General features: G+C 50.3%; 1 protein-coding gene across 1 annotated transcript in view; it reads left to right on the top strand.

The window, feature by feature from the left end:
* Positions 1–21,352, top strand: part of ESRRB (estrogen related receptor beta) — a 54,397-nt gene that overhangs the window by 26,357 nt on the left and 6,688 nt on the right. Inside the window, exons 3-5 of the mRNA XM_040226029.1 lie at positions 7,968–8,078; positions 9,089–9,250; positions 18,434–18,703. Coding sequence (XP_040081963.1) covers positions 7,968–8,078; positions 9,089–9,250; positions 18,434–18,703 — 543 coding nt within the window. The remainder of the gene's footprint in view (positions 1–7,967; positions 8,079–9,088; positions 9,251–18,433; positions 18,704–21,352) is intronic.

Genomic DNA, 21,352 nt, shown 5'->3' with positions numbered 1-21,352 from the left:
AGATGAGGCAGGGGCTTGGGGGAGCCCCCCATCCCCCCACCACCTCCAAGCAGTTTCTTCCCAGAGCAGCCCAGCAGCTTCTTTGCTCTTTCCTGCGCCCTGAGCTGGGAAGTGGGGTTGGGCATTGCAAGTGTAGGGAGACCAACCCAGGGATGAGGCTCCTGGGGGTTGGGGACTGTGTGGCCTCAGCTGAGCACATTCAGGGGGTACCTGTGTTGGCACCATGTGCCCTTGGGCACAGTATTCTGTGTCTCTGAATCTTGGTTTCTTGAGAGGTTTTGTTTAACACATCTGACCCACAGCAGTTATAACTAAGGGGATGTGTTTCTCTCTCTTCCCATGAGGTAGTTCAAGGCAGACACTACCACTTTCCTAGGCAGATGAAAGGTAAGAGATTCCTATTAAGTGCCTACTGTGTACTGGGCATATTACTATTTTGAGATATAATTACTATCAGTTCAGTTCAGTCACTCAGTCGTGTCCGACTGTTTGCGACCCCATGGACAGGCCTCCCTGTCCATCACCAACTCCTGTAGTTTACTTAAACTCATGTCCATTGAGTCAATGATGCCATCCAACCATCTCATCCTTTGTCATCTCCTTCTCCTCCTGCCTTCAGTCTTTCCCAGCATCATAATCTTTTCAAATGAGTCAGTTCTTTGAAGCAGGTAGTAATTATATATGATTACTATATTGAGATATACTTCACCCAGGTAAAGTATACAATTCAATGGTTCTAGATATATTACATTATTTGATTGTGGCAAAATATATACAACAAAATTCACCTTTTAAAAGCCTTTAAAAAATGTTTTTTGCTATACCATCTGGCTTGTGGGATCTCAGTTCCCCGACCAGGGATTGAACCTGGACCACGGCAGTGAAAGTGCCACGTCCTAACCACCAGACCAGGAGGGAATTCCCTAAAAACAATTTGGCCGCACCACATAGCTTGTGGGATCTTAGTTCCCTGACTAGGGATCAAACCCATGCTCCCTGCAGTGGAAGCATGGATTCCTAACCACTTAACTGCCAGGGAAGTCCCTGCATCCAGACTTTATAATGGAACATCTCAGCGTGGACCTGCTCACTCGCTCTGTTCACACGGTCCTCCGCCCTGCTCCTGGGGAACGGTGAGCAAGCACAGCCCACCTCCCCACTGTCTTGCTCAGGGCCAGGCAGGAACAGATGTCCCCTCACAGGGCCACCAAAGAGGATTTTATGAAGACACTATTTACAGAGGGGAGGGTGGAATCCAGGGAGCCAACTGGAGGGGGTGATACACCCTGAGACTAGCAATAGCAGGGAGCATTTAATCATCTCAACCTTAAGAGACTAGAGATGAGTTGCTCCAGGAAGCCAGAGAGAACTGGGCTGGTACTTAGAGGTCAAAGTTACACTTCGGGCCGAGCAGGGAGGGCGTAAGGGTTAAGTACCCCTCTTCCTAGCTCTCTGATCGAAACACTGCAAACCCAGCTGGAAGCCAGAGACCAGAGATCCCTGGCGACGGGGCAGGGCTGACATGGGTAGTAGGTGGGCCTAGAGGAGCCAGCTGAGGACAGCCAGCACAGAAGGCTGCTGGTGCGGAGGTGTAGCTGGCTGTGACACACAGGGTCTCCTGCCGGTTGGAGGCCGGTGGTTCTCAAACCGCCTTTCCCCCACCAGCGATGAGGGAGTCGGTTCTCCGCTGAGGCCACACAGACTGCAGGGTGCTGGGAGGCACAGCTCCAGGGCACCATTCAGATGGAATTCCAGGTGAACGGTCCCCAGGGGCGTGCAGTGTGGCCCTGGCCCCCACTGCTCCATTTCTACCACCACGGTGACTCAGGGCCCTTTGAAAGCCTGGGCTCTGGCGTCAGATCGCATTCCTTCCTATGAGGCTTTGGCAAGTGACTCACTTTCCCTCATCTGTAAATGGGATAATAATAGAAGCTCCCTCCTAGGATTGTTGCAATCCCTAAATGAAAAAATACACATGTAGCACTTAGAACAGGGGCAGCACCAGGGAGCAACTGGTCAGGAGAGGTGAACTTCAGCTTATACTTATGTCTTTTGGATTTAAGGGGGTTACCATGTTGGCCGAGAAGGGGGACAGGTTCTTATCCGGGCCTGGGCTTTGCTAAAGGCCTCAGTCTTCTTGGTACATGTATTCCAGTAATTATCAACCTTTTTTGTATTCAAATGCCACACTAATGAATACTTAATTTTGGCCTGCACATGTTAAGGGATTAAACTGTACTGAACAGTCATTAAAGCAAAGGATAAGTATTTATTATAGTATTTGGAGATCTGGTATACTTTACCTGAGAATATTATTGATGCCTTTTTAAATTCAGAAAGTATCAATAAGGTGATACAATCTAATAATCCCAGACAGTAACTATAAATTACTTACTGTTTTAAGATGCTCCCTGAGCCTGCCTTTTATATATTTCACTAATATAAGAACACAAACAGTAAGTCTACTCTCATTTCAGGTTCAAATCCCCACCTTTATTTTCTTTCCATTTGCTGTTTGTAAAGACTTAAGTATCCTAATTTAAAAAGTAATTGCTCATCGTATCAGTGAAAATTGCTTTTTGCTGCAAGTTACAGAGAACTTGACTGCTAGTGGCTTAAGCATCGATAAATGAGATTGATTGCCCCACCAAACAAGAAGTCTGAAGATGGGCGATTGCACAGACTTCTCGGTCACAGTGTCAGGGGCTCAGGCTCTCTCTGCCTTTCTTCTCTGGTGTTTGGTATCTTCACATGGCTGCTTCGTGGTTGCAAGGTAGTTGCCACAGCTCTAGGGTTCATCTTCCAGGTCAGGGCAGAAGAAAGGCAAAAAGAGCTGCACCAACAATGTTTGTCTCTTTTAGCAGAAAAGCAAAACCATTGCCAGAAGCTCCTACCATGGCTTCCCCTTAGGTCTCATGGCCCAGAACCAGGCCATATGACCAGCCTTGGTTACCAAGGAGACTGAAAATGTCGGAAACAAAATTGCTCGGACTAGCTAGGGCTCATTGTGTCTATGAAGAAAATCGGGATCCTGTTAGCATGGAAGAGGGGGAATGGAATGAAAATTGGGTAGACAACTGAGAATGTCTCCTAGACCCAATGGTTAGAATTTGGTGATCCACTGCTAAAGGATCCATGATACAACATGCTGCTGTATCTCTCTAGATGAGAACCCAGTCCATACCATTACCTCTTGGGAAGGGGCTGCTTCTTGTTCACTAAATATGTGCAGCAGAGTCAAGGGAAAAAACACACACATTGGCAGATAGTAAGTATAAACAGAGACCAATGTCTGTTTGGGCCGAGTGCCAAGGAATTCAGATCTCTGTCCACTGTCTCTGCCCTTGAGGGGCTGAATCTTCTTGGGGCAGAGCAGATCACATCAATAAAGACAAATGCGTAGAAGGTGAGCAGGTGACTGGCCTGAAGACACTGTACCAATGTAGGAAATAAAGGGCGCTTGGCTATGGAAGGAGGGTGTCCAAGGATGTTCAAGTCAAAGGGTTGTCTTGTGGAAGGGAGGTAATCCTGTGGGATGGAATGCAATGTCGGGAGTGATCTGGGACAGAATTTAGGTCAATACCAGGGGAAGTTTTCAGGAGGAATGGGCCGCCTTGAGAGAGTAAATTTCTGGAGGCTGGAGAGACAAATGGAAGCTGGGGAAAGGATCAGACCTGGACAGTCTCTTGTTTCTTTGGTCTGAAGGGCTTCATTTTAATGGGCACATCACTTTACTAAGACACTTGATTGCCTCCCACAAGTTGGGTGCTGAACCGGGACTGCAATGATAAACGAAAGTCCTTGTCCAGCAGTTGCCCACGATCCACCAGGGAGATGGGTGCGTGGTGAACAATGGTGAAGAGTTGTTTTGACCTTGGTGGCTGTAACACAGAAAGGACAAAGGGAACCCAAGAATGGCATGGTCAGCTCTGCCAGGGGAGTTTGGAAAGATTTCCCAGCAGAGATAATACTTGAACTGGGCCTTCAAAGGTGCGTCCAGGATATGAACTGCCTTTGGGGATGGTTTGGGCTATTCATTTAGATGCGGGACCGTCTGTCCAACCTCAGCCAGGATCTATGACCCTGGACAGCTCTACCCTAAATGGTCATTGAAAATCCCTGACTGTGGGGCAGTGTTATGGGGAAGGGAGATCTCAGAACTGGGGCAGACGGGACCCTGTCCACTAAGAGCCTGTTGAGTTGGAGGTGGCACGTGAAGTGCCCAGACACAGAGCCACGGCAGTGATGGCCTCGCTTGGTTACTGAAACCACTTTCCGATTTACCAGCCATTTCCCCACTATTTTGTCTTTTGTCACAAAAGCCACATGCGGTGAGCAGAGTTGGTATAACCACAGCTTCCGTCTTTACACTGAGACCAAGGCTGTGAGAACCAACTTGGCCGAGGCTGCCCAACCTGTAAGGGTGGAGCCAGCCTGGGACCTGGATCACTGGATCCTGTGGCCTGGAGGGATTTGGGTTTGTGAGCTGAGCACGACTTGGAAAAGCAGACGGGAAGCAAGGAGAGCAAACCTCAATGCCAGATATCAATTTGTGCATAATCAAACCCTACAGGCTCCTTTTTTTTTTTTTTTTAACAGAATAACCTGATAATCAATACACTTATTGATTGCAGCTATTGACCATTGTGCTGTCAAGATCTAGAGGAGAAAATTTAGAGAATGTATACCTGCTGTGCCCTAGGATGTCATATCCTGGAATGGCAAAGAGCTTGGGTATTGGTTCATTTATTGGGCAAATTACTAAATCTCTGTGAGCCTTAGTTTGTCTTATAAAGTGGGGATAATAACCCCAGCTGTATACCTTGTGGACTAAATACAGCAACACACACAGAAAGTCCACCATAAGCTTGGCTGTTCACATTCTCATTGCCAATGTGATTTACCAGAGGGTTGCACACAACTTGGGGGAAGAGTGCTAATGATGGTGATGATCATACTAACAGCTCCATTTTCTAAGCACCCACGTGGCGCACTGGTGCCTCAGCACCCCCTGGAGTGGAACGGCGAGTGGCCCCTGGTCATAAGGGGTGCCTAATCAGAAGCAGCCCAGTGTGTTATTGGAGCCCGGGAAGAAGCACCCAGCCTGGGTGGGGGATCGGGGGGTGGGGGTTGGAGGCAGGTCCATTCGTGCATGTATCGAGATTTTCTTGAACACCCACGAGGTGCCAGGCCCTGTGTGAGGACAGACTGTGTTAGACAGGGAGGCAGGAACAGAGGTGGAATATGCCCATCTCCTTGCCCCTCTGAGGGGTGGGTGCCCCTTTCCCTCTGTTGAGCAGCTCCCTGTCTTGTTGACTGCTGTCTGGAACCAGGCAGCCTGGGTGGGAGGGGGGACTCCATGAGACTGGCTTCTAGCAGAGAAAGCCAGTGAAGTGGAGAAAGGGCCCACTCTGGACTCCAGGTCAGATCCTGGCACATGGTAGGTACTCAGAAAATAGGGATCCTCACGGTCCTCTGTGCCTGCTGCCTGGTGTTCTCACTCGCGGTCTTGCCAGCTTTCCAGGCAGAGAAGCCTGGTGGAGGGTGGGACTCTCCTTGTGGATGGTAGGCAGGGCTGAGCTTCCTTCAGGCTAGGTCACAGGACAGGGTCAGGAAGACTCTTCAGGGAACAGGGGACCGTCCTTCCTGCCTTCACGTGCCTGCTCCTTCTGCCCTCCCAGAAGGGGCTGGGAGGGGTGAGCCAGAGTCCCATTGGCACACGGGTCTCGGTCCTTTGCTAAATGGGATTCGGCAGCCTCTTCAAGTTCCCGAGGTGCTGATGGAAGTGGATTATTCAGCCACGTCTGCCAGGAGGCTGTGGTGCAGCCCAGCTCAAACTCTTCCTGTGCCTACAAATCACCCTGCTGAAATGCTAGCTCGGCTTCCACATTCTAAGAAGCTCCGCCCTGCTACTGCTATTGCTGGTCATGGACCGCACTTTGAGAAGGAGGCAGCAATCGGTGCCCTGCACACACCTACTTAGGGTTCTATCGAGTGTGTGCTAGCCCGCCACCACACGACTGCGGCTCTGCCCAGGGCTTTCTCTGGCCACCAGAGCCTGCTCAACCCACACCTGTGACTTGCCAGTGGCTGTGGGAGAAGTGGCTAAACGCCCCAGTGGCCCTTGTCCCCAGCACCGTAGCTAAGGCACGTTCTATACTGCCTCCCCGGGTCTGCAGCGAGGCTGAGCCTGTTGTCCATGGCAGTCGTCCACTCAGGAACACACTCGTACTGACTTCCTTCCTGCGATCACCTCCCAGATAAACTGCCCGCATTATCTCAGCATCTGGTCCTGGAGCACCCACTACAGAGGTGGCCAGTTGCAACCCATTCTGACTCTTGACGCAAAAGGGAAGTTCATTGTAAACTCATCAGGAGGCTTAAGGACCACACTTAGCCAGACAAGGACCAAGGAAAGCCTCTGAAAGCCCAGGCACGGGAGATGCCCCAACCAAGAAAGTCTGGCCCAGGGCTGCCCACACCCCGGTGGCTGAGGGCAATACTGCTAGCCTCCTTAATAAGATGACAAGAGAGGAGCTGCCTTGAAATAGGAAGCAGGGGTGGGACGCTGGGTAGACCCTGTCCTGGAAGAGGAAAAATTTACTACTGCCTTGTTCAGCATCAAATACAGAAGCGCCAGTTGGGGGGTAAAATGGACACTGCTGATGAAATGCCAAGCAGTGACTGGCCCCCCAAGAAGACATTCCTTCTGGGGGCAGCCTGGCTGGGTGTGCTTACAACAGCCTCCAGGCCCTTGGCACACCCCCATGGGCCGGAAAGGTGGCAGAAGGTAGGACCGGCAGGAGAAAGTGCCAGGGAAGGACAGGGCCCTGAAGACCAACTGGCTGGAGCTGAATTGTGATGCTGTTGACCTTTGGCGAAAGGACGAGAAGGTGAAGCCGCCGAGCTTGCTCCTCTGGGGCCTTGGACTCTGTCTTTGACTTCTTGCGTGTTCCAGCCAAGGTCCATCTCGTGGTGAGGCAAGGAGAGCTTACGGTGTTCTCACTTGGAGCTAAGTCAATGTGCTCCAGCCATCTTTTTAGGGCGGGCCATACAAGTTGGTGGCGACAAGTAGGTGTGTGAGCCCTTGGGTGAGGAACCCACAGGAGGCCCTGTCAGCCCTGCCTGCAGGTGGGAGTGTCAAGTGGTAACAATATGTGTATGCAGAATGCAGGAGCTGGGAGTGGGGTGGGTTTCCTGAAGGTGGTCCAGACTCCGTGACAATAAAGGGTCTCCCTAGGGTCAGGCCTTACTCCACTGGAAACGGGAGTCAGTGTGGTGTGGCACACCTGCTTTTGTACTTGCTGTTGACATCCTTCTAGGCACTGATGTTCCAGGTGTGACCAGGACTACCCGATTCCCATCTGGTGGGGTTTGTGTAGAAGACACTTATGTCTACATTTATGTAGAAGACAGACTTTAGAACTGAACCCTAGAATTTCTGAGGACGGGATCCAGAAATTGACACTTGTGACGAGTGCCCTCCATCTAGACACTTCTCGTGTGAAAAGTTTGAAGGTCATTGTTTTATTTAGCTCTTTGGAGGTGTCACTCATGGCAGAGATTTCTTTCCTCTCTTGGCAAGCTGACTCAGTCCTGCTTGGATTCACAGCAGATCTAAAATGATGCGTCGTCTTTCCCCGACACTTGGAGGAGTGCTTTTGCTGTGCTTTGTCTTCTGGAAACAGAAAGACTCAAGAGCTGAAGTCTGCTTGGAAGGGATTTCAGGAGGATGCTGACTCCAGAAAGGCAGGCCAGGCCTAGGGGAAACCGGGATGGGTCATTACTGTGAAGACGATTATCTTAGGCTTGTCCAACCACCTGGCCTGAGGCTGGCCATGGGGCAGGTGCAAACAGCCATCGGGATGTAGCCCTGAAAGACTTAGCCATTGCCCATATTCTGAAGTCAGCACTGACACTGCTGGTGATGTTGAACAACTCTGAGACCTTCTTTTCCTCTCTAACAGGTGTGCGCCTCGACCGAGTGCGTGGAGGCCGCCAGAAATACAAGCGACGGCTGGACTCAGACAGCAGCCCATACCTGAGCTTACAGATTTCTCCTCCTGCTAAAAAGCCATGTGAGTGCAGGGCAGTCCGCACCCCTTTCGCCAGCCTCTGTTGCTGGAACATCTGGAGTCCCTTGAGGAAATGTCTTCGCACCGCTAGGTTATGGGGGCACTGAGGACCACTGAGGAGGGGCACCAGGGTCTGGCCTTGGCATCAAGTACTTCAGCCTTCATTGCTTAATTCAGAAGATCTTTCCTATGGGATTTACAGAAAGTGAAAGTGTTAGTTGCTCAGTCTAACCCACCAGGCTCCTCTGTCCATGGAATTCTCCAGGCAAGAATACTGGAATGAGTTGCCATTCTCTTCTCCAGGGGATCTTCCCAACCCAGGGGATCTTCCCAACCCGGGCCTCCTGTATTGCAGGCGGATTCTTTACCATCTGAGCCACCAGGAAGTACAGAACAGGATTCTAAACGCAGCATGATTCCAGTCTCCAGAGCATGTCCCCTCACCTCCCACTTGAATCAGGGTCCTCTCAAGAGAATTCACCAGGCAGCTTCCCTTGTTGGGATATTTCCCAGCAGCCCGAATCATCACTGCCAGCAACTTTGTGGAGTCAGAAAGGGAGGGGGTGTGGGAGAAGGATGGACTGGGAGTTTGGGGTTGGAAGGGATGCAAATTATTACACATCGAATGGGGATGGATGACAAGGTCTTACTGTAAGCACCAGGAACTATAGCCAGTGTCCTGGGATAAACCCCAGTGGAAAAGAATATGAAGAAGAATGTGTGTGTGTATATATATGTATGTATATGTGTGTGTATATATATACGTATACATAAAACTGTGTCACTTTGCTATACAGCAAAAATTAACACAGCATTGTAAATCAACTATACATCAGTAAAATTAAAAAAAGAAAAAAGGAAGAAAGGGAGTGAGGGAGGGAGTAGGGTTTAGACATGTTTGACCTTCCTAGGGCTCCCTGGGACCCAAATTTTCTTCCAGAGCCATCTCGGGCTCCACCTTGGCCTCTTTCCTCCTTCCCCAGGCATTTACATTCTCCCTTTGGTCTTTGCAGTGACTAAAATCGTCTCCTACCTGCTGGTGGCTGAGCCAGACAAACTGTATGCCATGCCTCCCCCCGGCATGCCAGAGGGCGACATCAAGGCTCTGACCACTCTCTGTGACCTGGCAGACAGGGAGCTTGTGGTCATCATTGGCTGGGCCAAGCACATCCCAGGTGAGTCCCACAGGGACACGGGACTGGGGGAGGGTGTAGGCAGAGACTAGCAGCTCTTCTCCCCATGGCTCTGGTTCTGATGCACGGGAGCCTGGAACCCAGGAGCCATGTGGGATCTCGGCAAGCCTGTTCTTCTCTGGGATCCTTTCTCTCTTTGTGGGATTGGAGGTGAGCAGGCATTTGGAAGGTCCAGTGATGCTCCTGAACTGATTAGCATTCTAGTGGGGCTATGATTGCTTCTACATTAAGTAACAATTAAAGCAAGTTCTTTGGATCCTTAAAGGCCAAAGAACAGGGTTTTCTCCTTATTGATCATATACGGGGAAATAACAGAAGAGACATTGTCTCTCGTTTCCTGTTAATGAAGTGGGGTGGTTAAGAACGTGGGCTTGGGAATCAAATTGGGGTTTGAGTTCTAGGTCTGCAACTTGCTAGCTGAGTGACCCAGGGCAGGTCACCTGACCTCTCTGCACACAGGGAATACCAGCACTAGCTCCTTCGTGCACTTAGATGTGGGGATAAAATGCAAGTGTGTGTGGGATGCTTTTGATACATTCTTGATGTTAGCCATATGCTTGCTATTGCCTTTTGCCTGATCTTAAGGGAGGCCAGTCTCTTAATTTGGATCCTATGATTTTAAGATCATTCCTAGCATGAGAAGTATATGTAATGAACAAGTCTTGGGTGATCCAGACTTCTCTTCATTGCCTGTGGCTCCAGACCCCTCCTTAGCCTTTTTCAAACTGGATAAAGGGAAGGAGCTGACTTTTATAATTTGTTTATGTAGACACAGATACCCACATCCTCTACAGCACACCTTTGCTGAGGGGCTTTCTAAAGTCTGTGCAGTTTGCTCCTTTACAGTTCTAACAGCTTGGCTCTTAGTGTCGGGGAGACAGCCTGTTCCACTCTGGCAGCGACCTATGGTGGACTCGGATCCTTCCTAGCTATGTGACATGGGACAGTTTATCTTTCTGTCTGTAGATCCCTTTTGTGTTTGCCAGTGGCTCTGAAAGATGAATACAGCATTCGTGGTTCTGTAGCAAAGGTGTCCTAAACCTCAGATGCCGAGGCCCACAGTTGACTGGGGCAGGTCAGAAAGTCCTTATATAAGATGCTATGTGCACAACTTATAGGAGTGAGCCTTCCTGCGGATAACAGCTCAGAGATAGTGCTGGTATCACTGTTGGCAGGAAGCCTAGAATTCCTTCAGCAGGGACTCCTTGACTCAGGGCTGGGCTCCCCGGGGATCTGGGCTGGAGCGCCCTTACTAAGGAGCTCAGCCTCTTGGGGATTACACACTCAGTAGTTTTTTAATCTGCCCTGTGTTGATTCAGCAACAATGTGGGGTCAGGCCACTGCTTAAGACACCTCAGCCTGGATTGCTCCACTAACCCAGGGCCAAATGGGGCACGGCCCCCCAGCACACCCCGCTTCCCATCACATGCTCCTCTTCCAGGCTGAGCAGATAACTGCTTCACAGCAATGGCTCAGGAGTGGCTCCTGGTGGACCCGCAGGTCACTGCCTCCTTTTTTGACCACCTCATGCCCACAGTGCCTCCCAGGGGGTGGAGAAGAACCAGGAGTCACGGCGTCCCCTGCACCCATTTTCCTCCTCACCCCCCAGCTCCACCTCTTTTCTGTGCCCAGCCAAGAGGGCAGTGAGCAGAGCAGGAGGTTGCTGAGGATTCAGGCAGACCTGGGCCCTCCTCCCAGCCCGGTCCTAACTGGCTTAGAGAGACATACTTGGTACCCCAGCGTGATATGCTTCATTTTTCTGTGCATCAGAGTCCCCACCTGTGAACAACAGCCTCCCAGCGCCCCCACTCCTTTGGGTTGCTGGGAGGCTATGGCACATTTAGCCCAGCCCCCACACATAGTGGGCGCTTGATAAATGGCAAAGACCGTGACCATGGTTGTTGTCGTTGCTAATAGTATTAAAAGCCTCCTTTCAAATCATCATTTCTCCTTGTCCAAAGCTGAATTCTTTTTGATTAAAAAATAAAATAAACATAGGGGCTCATTTGTCTGTCTCAAATGCTAATTTGCCTATTTTGCATACATTTGCATGCTGAATTATTTGGGCCTGACCTTCTAGTGTTTAAGGTAAAATTAATTAATAGGGTCTTCTGCCACTGCATGTAAACTTCATATTAAGGGTGATGACATAATCAAGTGCCTGATTCAGTTAAACTAATTGACTTAATCCCATCTCAGATTAGATGGAAAATTTATCTGGAGACCTGCTCACTGGCCCTTAGAAAGAGAGACTGAGAAGGAGCAGGCTTATACAAGTCAGGGCCCCATCCTGGGGCTTGAGTCATCAACTGTCCATCTTGGTTCCTGGACAGACAGACAGAAGGACTGGCTTCTTAAATCAGCTCAGGTTAGTGCCCTGGAGAGGAACCCAACCCGCTGCCCTGAATTAAGTACAGGGAACCATATCTCATGCCTCAGTGTCGTCTGGTCCAGAGCCTGGCACACAAGGGGTGCTTCAGATCTGCTTTTGCACGCATTTATTGACGCGAAATTGCACGTGCACACATTGCACGTGAACTGTATGTAAGCTCTCTTGAGGGCTTCCCAGATGGCGTTCGTGGTAAAGAACCCACTTGCCAGTACAGGAGACTTGGGTTTGATTCCTGGGCCAGAAAGATCTCCAGGATTAGGGCATGGCAACCCATTTCAGTTTTTTTGCCTGGAGACTCCTTATGGACAGAGGAGACTGGCGGGCTCCAGTCCAGAGGGTTGCACAAAGTCGGACACAACTAAAGCGATTTAGCATGCACGTACACGCTCTCTTGTGTGGAGTTGTGGCTGATCCAAAGAATTCGATTCATTTCTACCCTAAGGGTCTCCTTTGGGAATAATATAGATAATTTTAAAAAGATTTTTTTCATGGAAAATTTCAAGGGTAGGGTAGACCAAATAGTATGATGAACCTTCATTACCTTGTTTCAACAATTATCCCCAAAGACCAATCTTGTTTCCTCTCTACCCACCCATCTCCCACCTCCTGTATCTCACTCATGAGAAGGAAGAGGCTTAGTTATCAAATGCAGCAGGAAAAACCACAGGATGGAACACAGAGGCAGGAGGGATGCCACGGACAGCACATGAGTTGAGCTAGGTCTTCAGGACTGATGGGCAGTGGCCATGAGGAAAAGTCCAGAAGGGTATTAGGTGCCATGCATGGAAGCAGACATACTCATGCGGCGCTGAGCCACCAGCTCAGCCAGAAGGAAGGCTCATCTGAGCCTAAATTCATTGCTGGCACCCCCCCGCATTTCCTCCATAGTTTTCAGTTCAGTTCAGTGTCCGACCCTTTGTGACCCCACGGACTGCAGCAAGCCAGGCTTCCCTGTCTTTCTGGAGCTTGCTCAAACTCATGTCCACCATCTCCCGGAGCTTGCTCAAACTCAAGTCCGTCGAGTCAATGATGCCATCCAACCATCTCATCCTCTGTCGTCCCCTTCTCCTCCCTCCTTCAATCTTTCCCAGCATTGAGGTCTTTTCCAATGAGTCAGTTCTTCCCATCAGGTGGCCAAAGTATTGGAGTTTCAGCTTCAGCATCAGTCCTTCCAATGAATATTTAGGACTGATTTCCTTTAGGATGGACTGGTTGGCCTCAGATCCTTGCAGTCCAAGGGACTCTCAAGAGTCTTCTCTAACACCACAGTTCAGAAGCATCAACTCTTCAGCGCTCAGCTTTCTTTCTTTCTTTCTTTTTTTTTTTTTTCAGCTTTCTTTATAGTCCAACTCTCACATCCAAACACGACTACTGGAAAAACCATAGCTTTGACTAGATGGACTTTTGTCGGCAAAGTGTGTCTCTGCTTTTTAATATGCTGTCTAGGTTGGTCATAGCATTTTTCCAAGGAGGAAGCATCTTTTAATTTCATGACTGCAGTCACCCTCTGCAGTGGTTTTGGAGCTGTGGTTTCCATTGTTTCTCCATCTATTTGCCGCTAAGTGATGGTTCTGAATCCACTCTTCTGCAAGGGTGTGTTCAGTGGAGTAGCTGGGGGTGATTGGGATTCGTTCAGAATAGCAGCTGTCCTTTTGTTTGAGTCAGTCTGAAGTTGCCCATCCCTAATACAGGCTTTCCCCTTGAGTTGAATTTTCCAAGTATTAGGTTGCCCAGAGGACAAGCCCAAGTCTTCCTCGGTTCCCCGGGAGGGAGAGATGAGAGCAAGAGGCAGCACAGGCAGTGAGTAACACTTGATGAATTACCGCCCCCAGATGTTATTAACTGTTATCCTCCCAGCTCAGGCAGCCCCAAGGGTGCCCCAGTCAGACAGCCTCCCCACAGCCAGCCCTGCCCGGCCCAGGTTGACATGTGCACCACTTCTGCAGGGGAGCCCCCGCAAGAGGCCTCCTCACAGAGGGTCCCTGGGCGGCCCTGTGCCCAGGTAGCCACCGTCTGGCTCACCCTGGGGAGAGAACGGCAGCGGCCGATGAAATATGGGCTGCCGAGTGACAGCAGCTGTGTCTGGAGTGGCCTCAGATCCTATAATTATATCTCCCTTTATTACCTCTGCTAATGGCCCTCCAGGTCGACAGAAACGATAATAAATTAACAGATTATGAACTCCACTTGCCACAAATTATGTGCTCTTTTTTTTTTTAAATTCTAGGAGCTCATGCTGTCAAATCACTGGGGGATGGGGTCTTGGGAAGAGCCTGAATGTTATTAGATCAGTTGGTGCCGATAAAGCAACTTTCCAGGGGGCGGTGTGGAGGGGGGCGCAGCAGAGCTCAAGGTGGGAGAGATGGGAAGAGAGGGGCAGTGGTCAGCCCCCCGGGGCCCGGTGCCACACGCAGCTTCCCCCAGCAGCCCCCTCTGCCTCGGTATTGCTGGTCACCTGATGGAGGGGCAGACCCAGCCCAGCACAGAAATGCAGAAGTGAAGGGTGCATTGCTGAAGGGCAGGGAGGAGAGCTTCAGCTCCTTTGTTTGGGTTTAATAAAAGAATACTGCTTCCAGTAAAGGGGTGGCAGAGGGGTGGAAGTGATGTACTCCAAATACCCATCTTTCTTAAGCACTATTGTGTGAGTATAGCCACTGTGTGTGTGGGTGTGCCCCCGCGTATATGTCCCTTCCCCACCGTGACTCATCCTGTAACACTGCTTTAACACCCTGCTGTGTTCATTTAGTTATATGAACTAGTAGCAATTACTGTGTGCTAAGACGTGTTCTTCTAAGTGGTCTATGCATTAGCTCATTTAACCCAAACAAACCCATGGGGTAAGTATTATTATTACTCCCATTTTAGGCACAGAAAAATGTGCCCAGGGTCACAGCCAGGGGGTCAGCAGAGCTAGGATTCCAACAGACAGGCTGGCTCTGGCATCTGCGCCGTTAGTAAGTTGCATCTTTCTTGGGCAATGGGTATCTTTCCACATCTGCACAAATGGTTCTCTCTAGTGGCTTCTAACGTACCATTCACCTAGCTAATAATTACATTTAGTACATTTCTATTTAAGGATGTTGGTTGCATGTAGGTTGTTGCCTGCTTTGGGTCCTTAAAAATGAATCTAGCAAACACCCCTTCCACATGTATCTTTGTGTATTTATACATACTTCTCTTTCTAGGAGAAATTCCTAATAGTGAGATGGCTAGGTGGATAGGAACATGCCTTTTATGTTACAGTTAATTTAATCTTACTTCTTCAACATGCAAATCAAACTAGGCAAAAATGTGTATGGAGAACTAACTCTTAGGTCCATCCCCACCCCCTCCCCCTCCTGTCTCCTAGAGGTCATTTTTACTCCTGTTTTTTTCTTCTAGTGTTTTCTTTTGTCAAACATTAGGAAATATTCAGACTGTTTCAAATGTGAGAAACTATCCAATCTATTTCCCCCCTGCTCACATCCCTGCAACATGAAGCTGCTTCTATCTGCCCGGCAGCACTTCGGAGCGTGCAGCTGGATTTTGAACACATTTCCAGCTCCTTCTGAAGGAGGAAGAGAGTCAGGGGCTGAGTCACTCCCCAAACCAACCTAGTCGGGGGTGTGTGCACAGGCCTCAGGGCACTCTCAGGTGCTGACCCTGCATCCCAAAGGCACTCATCCCCCACACCACACCTCCACCACACCCCCTGCCCTGCAGGCCTGTCTCTGACTCACACAGGGTCAGCAAAGGCAGCTCAACCTGGAATCCTGCCTGGAGGACTAAGAGGGTCCGAACCTGTTCTTTCGGCCCGTTTTCTCGTCACCCGGGAGTCGAGGCCCAGTGGCGTCTGTCCGTTCCCTCGTCTGTGCTGGGAATGTTTGTGGAGCCCCTCTGCCCCAGGCCAGGTGCTTAGCAGTGGGGGAGACCATGCTCCCAGGAGCCCAGAGGTGACAGCCGTCCACGCAGACACACCCCACTCGCCTTTCAGAGCTCGGCCCCAAAGGCTCCTCTCCTGTAAAGCCGCCCGGACTCTCTCTCGTTTGGGCCAGATTCCCCCTTTGCGTATCCTCAGCCCTTCCTCTTGGGGTAGCTCTTCTGAGAGCTCTAAACCTCACAAGACACCCACTGGGGTGTGTCTTTCCCTCTCGGCCGAGGTCATGAAGGCAGGGCCTGGCCCTGGGTCAAGCTGGCCGGTCTGTCCCCAGTGCCCAGCATAGGGCCTGGCACTTAGTAGGTGCTCAGTAAGTATTTGTGGGTTGAACAGAGGGGCAGAGCTCATGGTCTCCTAGTGATGAACCTCACTCGGGTCTTTTTTCCTCCATTTCCAGAAGCCCAGCTCGCCCTCCTTCTCCGCCTCCTTCCAATTCAATTGTCTATTAATTTCGCCCCGTCCACCTCCTACATCTTCCCTCCCAGACTGCCTGCCTTGAGACCCGCACCCCCAGTGCAGTCCACACGTCCGTGCACACACACACACACACACACACATCCATGCTGGCTGATTGGTATCTGTTAATTAATGTCGCCCCTGGCCTCTCCCGCTCAGAGGCTCGATAAGGGAAATTGGATGTCCATTTCTATCTATCTTTCATTACCTCCCGGCTCTCTCCACCACTGCAGGCATCCGCCCGTCCTCTACTCCCACGCTGGGGTCTGGACGACAGCATATGCCCCTGACCCCTGTGTGCCACAGCCTGTCCCCCGAGAAGGCGCAGCCATCCTCGCTCGCCCTGTGGCCGCAGTGTAATCGCTCCAGCTCTGTGAGCGGTCACCTGGGGGTGCCAGCAGCCGGGTGGTGATCCCAGGCCCTGGGGCTACAGATCAGCCTGTGAACTGCAATGATCAGACTAAGAAGGGTATTCACTGGGAACAGGGGACCTGCTAGTGAAGGGGGCTTCATGCCCTGGGAAGCCCCTAAAGTTGAGCACTCGTTACGCTGGTTGGAAAGTAGGGAGGGACAGGAGATCAGGGTGGGGTAGGCTCCATGGAGACCCAGGGCAGTGGGCCAGTCTGGAAGCTTGGGACCCCCAGGGCCTCTAGGCTTTAGGGGAGAAGAGTCATGTCAGCAGCATGTGAACAACTACAGCGACAGTGACAGCCATCGCCACCTTCCTGGTTCAGGTTTGCTGAGCACTGACTGTGTGTGTGGCTGGGGTGGAAGGGGAATTTTGGGGGTACAGGGGGAGGTGCTACATGTTTCCTACATGCCCTCTCTCTTTGTTCTCCTCTCACCCCAAATCAGAACCCTGCATCTAAGCAGGCTGAGGTTCTAGGTCAGCACGAGTCCTATACAACCAGAGTCACCCCTGGGGAGATCTCTTAATCTCAGTTGTCCATGACAGATGCGGGGTGCAGTGACTCTGTGGGTACCTTTCCTTTTTGGTGTGTCTGGCGCAGTTGGTGTTGGAATCCACCCCTGAGTTTCTGGTGGAAGTTACTGCCTTGCATTTAGTAATCAAGATATTTGAAAATTAGCTTTCTTCCTCCCTCCCTGCTCCCTTCTTTTCCTTCTTTCCTTCCTTTAGTTTTTCTTTCTCTTAAATCATTAATTGACTTCACCTAAGTTAAGTGCACGTGTAACGCAGTTCCAGTGTATCATTCTCATTTCGCAGATAAAGACTTTTCATCTCATCACTAATAATAGCAAGAGCTCATTAAATGTATGCTGCACAATTGTTGTTTCATTTAGGCTTCACAGCATCTCTCTGAAGCAGGCACTACTGTTATACCCATTTCACAGATGAGGAACCTGAGGTTTGGGGAAGTAGCACAGCTCCTCCAAGGTCAGCCTACAGGTAGTAAATGAGGAATCGGGAGTCAAGCCCAGGCAATCTCCAGAGCACACTGAACAAGACGATGTCATAATTCTGGAGCCATCCCCGCCCCTAACCTTCTTTCACTCTGGACGCAGCCTCCATGCTCATTGTTGTTTGACTGCTAAATCATACCCGACTTTTTGCAACCCCATCGACTGCAGCATGCCAGGCTTCCCTGTCCTTCACTATCTCCCAGACTTTGCTCAAACTCATGTTTGGTGATGCCATCCAACCATCTTATCCTCTGTCTCCCTCTTCTCCTCCTGCCCTCAGTCTTTCCCAGCATCAGGGTCTTTTCCAAAGGGGAAACGGCCATGAGCCAAGCTCACATGATACAGGACTGCTTAGGACACATTAGGTGAAGACTGATGGCCAGGCCAGCGGGGCTGACTTCTGGGAGGACAGGCTGCCCGTGATAAAGTGCACTCTGACTCCGAGGGCTCTTGAGCACTTAGCAGCCCCGCTCCCGCTGTGGTCACTAGGGGCTCACTGGCTGGGAGCAGGCGATTTCCCCCTTCCTGGTTGGGCCCCTTGCTTCCGTATAGCTGAGACTCCACCTTAAGGATCAGGTGTCACTCTAAAACCCCCATGCCTCCCCTGCTTTGAGCAGAGAGGGGGATCTGGAAGCTTCTCAGTGGAGGGGACCCTGTCCTGCCACCTCTTGATTCTACTATGTATTCAGGAGCTCCTTAAATTACAAATGCCTTTGGTTAATCAAAAAGCCTCCTCACACATTTGAAAAATATATAGAACTAACAAAGATAAGGACAATAACAACTGTCAGCATTGACTGAGCTCTCGTTATATAAGTCTTTTCCATGAATTCCATATCTGACTCATTCACCAAGGAAAGACCGTGAGTCCAGCAGGTGGAAGGGAGGGGCAGGACCCAGAGGTTCCCCTCCCCTTCTGCTCCCCACCCCAGCCCACCCACCTGACTGCTGCCACCCTGCTGGCCCCCTCTCCCGGCAGGCTTCTCCAACCTCTCGCTGGGGGACCAGATGAGCCTGCTGCAGAGCGCCTGGATGGAGATCCTTATCCTGGGCATCGTGTACCGCTCGCTGCCCTACGACGACAAGCTGGTGTATGCGGAGGACTACATCATGGACGAGGAGCACTCCCGCCTCGCGGGGCTGCTGGAGCTCTACCGGGCCATCCTGCAGCTGGTGCGCAGGTACAAGAAGCTCAAGGTGGAGAAGGAGGAGTTCGTGACGCTCAAGGCCCTGGCCCTGGCCAACTCAGGTACGGGCAGGGGTGGGGCCTGCAGAGGTAGCTCAGAGAGGTCTTGGGGCCCAGGGGAGTATGCACAGCTCTGGAGCCAGCGATTAGGGTGGCTCTAAGGAGCAGGAGTGGCACGATGATGCTAGAGCTCCTTGCCACCAAAGGTTGTGCATGGGGTGGCCCAGAGTTGCAAAGGTGGTAACGAAGTCTGGCATTGGTTGAGTATTTCCTAAGCCCTCCACTGGGCCCTTGCCATGCAGATCAGCATGAGGGTTAAGGGCACAGATTCTAGAGTCCAGTTGCTAAAAGTCAAATCCTGCTTCTGTCGCTTGGGCAAGTCTGTGCCTCACTTCACTCTGTGCCTCAGTTTCTTCATCAGTAAAATGGGAATAACAAACAGTCCAGAAGATTCCACCCCAGAAGACTATGGAAGGGATTTATTTCTGTAAAATTATGCTTAACAACATGCCTGGCACATAAGTACTCAGCCTATCAATTAGCCATGAACCAATTTTAAATCTTACAATTCAACCCTATGAGCAACGCTTTTATCATTTTAACCCCACTTTACAAATGGAGAAACTAGGGACTTGGAAAGCTGAAGCACATTGCCCAGGGTCACACAGTCAAAGAGTACTGAACCTAGGACCTAAGCCCAGGTCCCCAGATTCCTAAATCAACTCTAAGCTTATACATACTCCTTAAATCTCCCACTCAAATTGCTCAGGCCCAAGAGAAACCTTCCTGGCATTAAAAAGGAGGCTTCACTCCAGTTGTTTTAGCCTCTACCTACCAACTTCAGACTAGACTATCTGGGAGCTTAAATGTAACCTGTGTTCATGCTCAGAAGGTGTCTGCTCTCTGCAGGTACCAGGCCAGGTGCAGGGAGTTGGGGTGGGGATTGTAGAAGAAGGAGAAAGGCAGGCTCCCTCTCCTAAAGAAAGAGTGTCAGGCACACAGACACTTAATTCTGCTGCTGGGTGCATGCAGTAGTCAATTGCTCAGGTCTCAGTCAAGTGGAAATGGAACCCAAGTTTGAATTCTAGCTGTGATAATTAGTAGCAGTGTGGCAACCTTCCTTAGCTCTGTTCTATGTGTAAAGTGGGAACATCTCTGTCACTCCTCTGAGCACTTTTTTTTTTAATGATCAACTGAAGATAAGCACTTAGCTCTGTGCTTTGCCTAGAGGAAATGTTCAATAAATATTAATTATTGTCATTTTATTAATATTTGAGGAAACAAGTGTTATCAGTGTATGGAAGAAGGAGAGCTGGTTCCAGATGTACAGACAGGATAACCAGCTGGTTTGCTTGATGCTGTCGCACTTTCACTGGAAGTTCCATGTCCTGAGAAACAGCAGTTCCTGGAAAAGCAGGACAGCTGGCCCCCTAACAAATGGCTTCATGGAGAAGGCAGGGGTTGCCGTTGGTGCCCCACTCAGGCCCCCCCTTACTAGCTTAACACACCCATGCCCCAGCTGCTGAATTTTGCTGCTAATAGCTCATAGCTTCTCCCTTCACCAGAGACCTACTCTTACCTGCCTTGTTTGGAGGATTCCATCAACTCCCCACACCCCACCCCCCACCCCACACACACCTTCAGCCAATGGCAGATACACACAGGAGAACAAAAGGCTGGACTACTGGAGTGGGATCAGAGCCAAGCCAGGCTGCCTCCCTACCTTGCTTGCTCCTACCCTTGTTCTATCCTACCTCCCGCCTTTCTTTCTCCTGAAAGCACACTCTCCACAAATCCCCTGCACCTGAACCCCTGTGTCGGGCTATGCTTCTAGGAAACCCAACCTAATAGACAGAGGGAAGCTTTTTTTTTTTTAGTTCAAATCCCTTTTATTAAAAAAAATTAATGTACAATAAGAATTAAACATTTTACATACCTCTGTAGAGACCATTTACCCACACCTTGGGATTCCAAAATTGCAATGTAGTCTTTGTTAGAGAATGCTAATGCTATTCGGGTTTTTTCCTACAGTTTCAGGTTGACAGAGTAACTGATCAGGTCGAATTCCATAGAGTTCCACACACCAGCCCACCCACATCCTCCAATCCCTGTGCACCATTTCCCCTATTATTAACATCTCAGCTTAGTGTGGTAATTTGTTACAATTAATGAGCCAATGTTGATACATTATTATTAACCGAAGTCCAGAGTTGCCAGCAGAGGCACTCTTTGTGTTGTCCGGTTCTATCCGTTTTGACAAATGCAGGAGACAGATCTCAGTCATCACATGTCATCCGGCCGAGTTTCACACCCTCACAGTCCTGCATGCCCTCCTATTCAAAGGGAGGCATTGTAGTCAGCGGTCATAGAGGGGCTGGGGGTTTGCGAGGGCCAAGGAGGAGAGGAAATCAGTAAGAGCAGAGGACACTGGGGAGCACAGAGAGACGCAGCAAGGCTGGCCAGACCCCCAAGGGCACATCCTTGTTGCTGGAGTCTCCTGATCGCTTCTCATGAAACAGACCTGGAGCTCACGCTTGCCCGGACCAGGAGAGGAGTGTGAAGAGGTAGGAGGCTGCTCAGCGGTCACCTCACCCTGCCACGGACAAACTGCAAGGGCTCTCCGAGGACTCTTCAGCTCTGCCAGCTGCTCTTGTCTTGATCTCAGTATATACAGACAGACATGCACACATGCACAGCCAAGCGCGTGCATGT

The sequence above is a fragment of the Oryx dammah genome, unplaced genomic scaffold (genome assembly GCF_014754425.2).
Source record: "Oryx dammah isolate SB20612 unplaced genomic scaffold, SCBI_Odam_1.1 HiC_scaffold_26, whole genome shotgun sequence".
Lineage (NCBI taxonomy): Eukaryota > Metazoa > Chordata > Mammalia > Artiodactyla > Bovidae > Oryx > Oryx dammah.
This window is presented reverse-complemented; position numbering and strand designations above follow the sequence as displayed.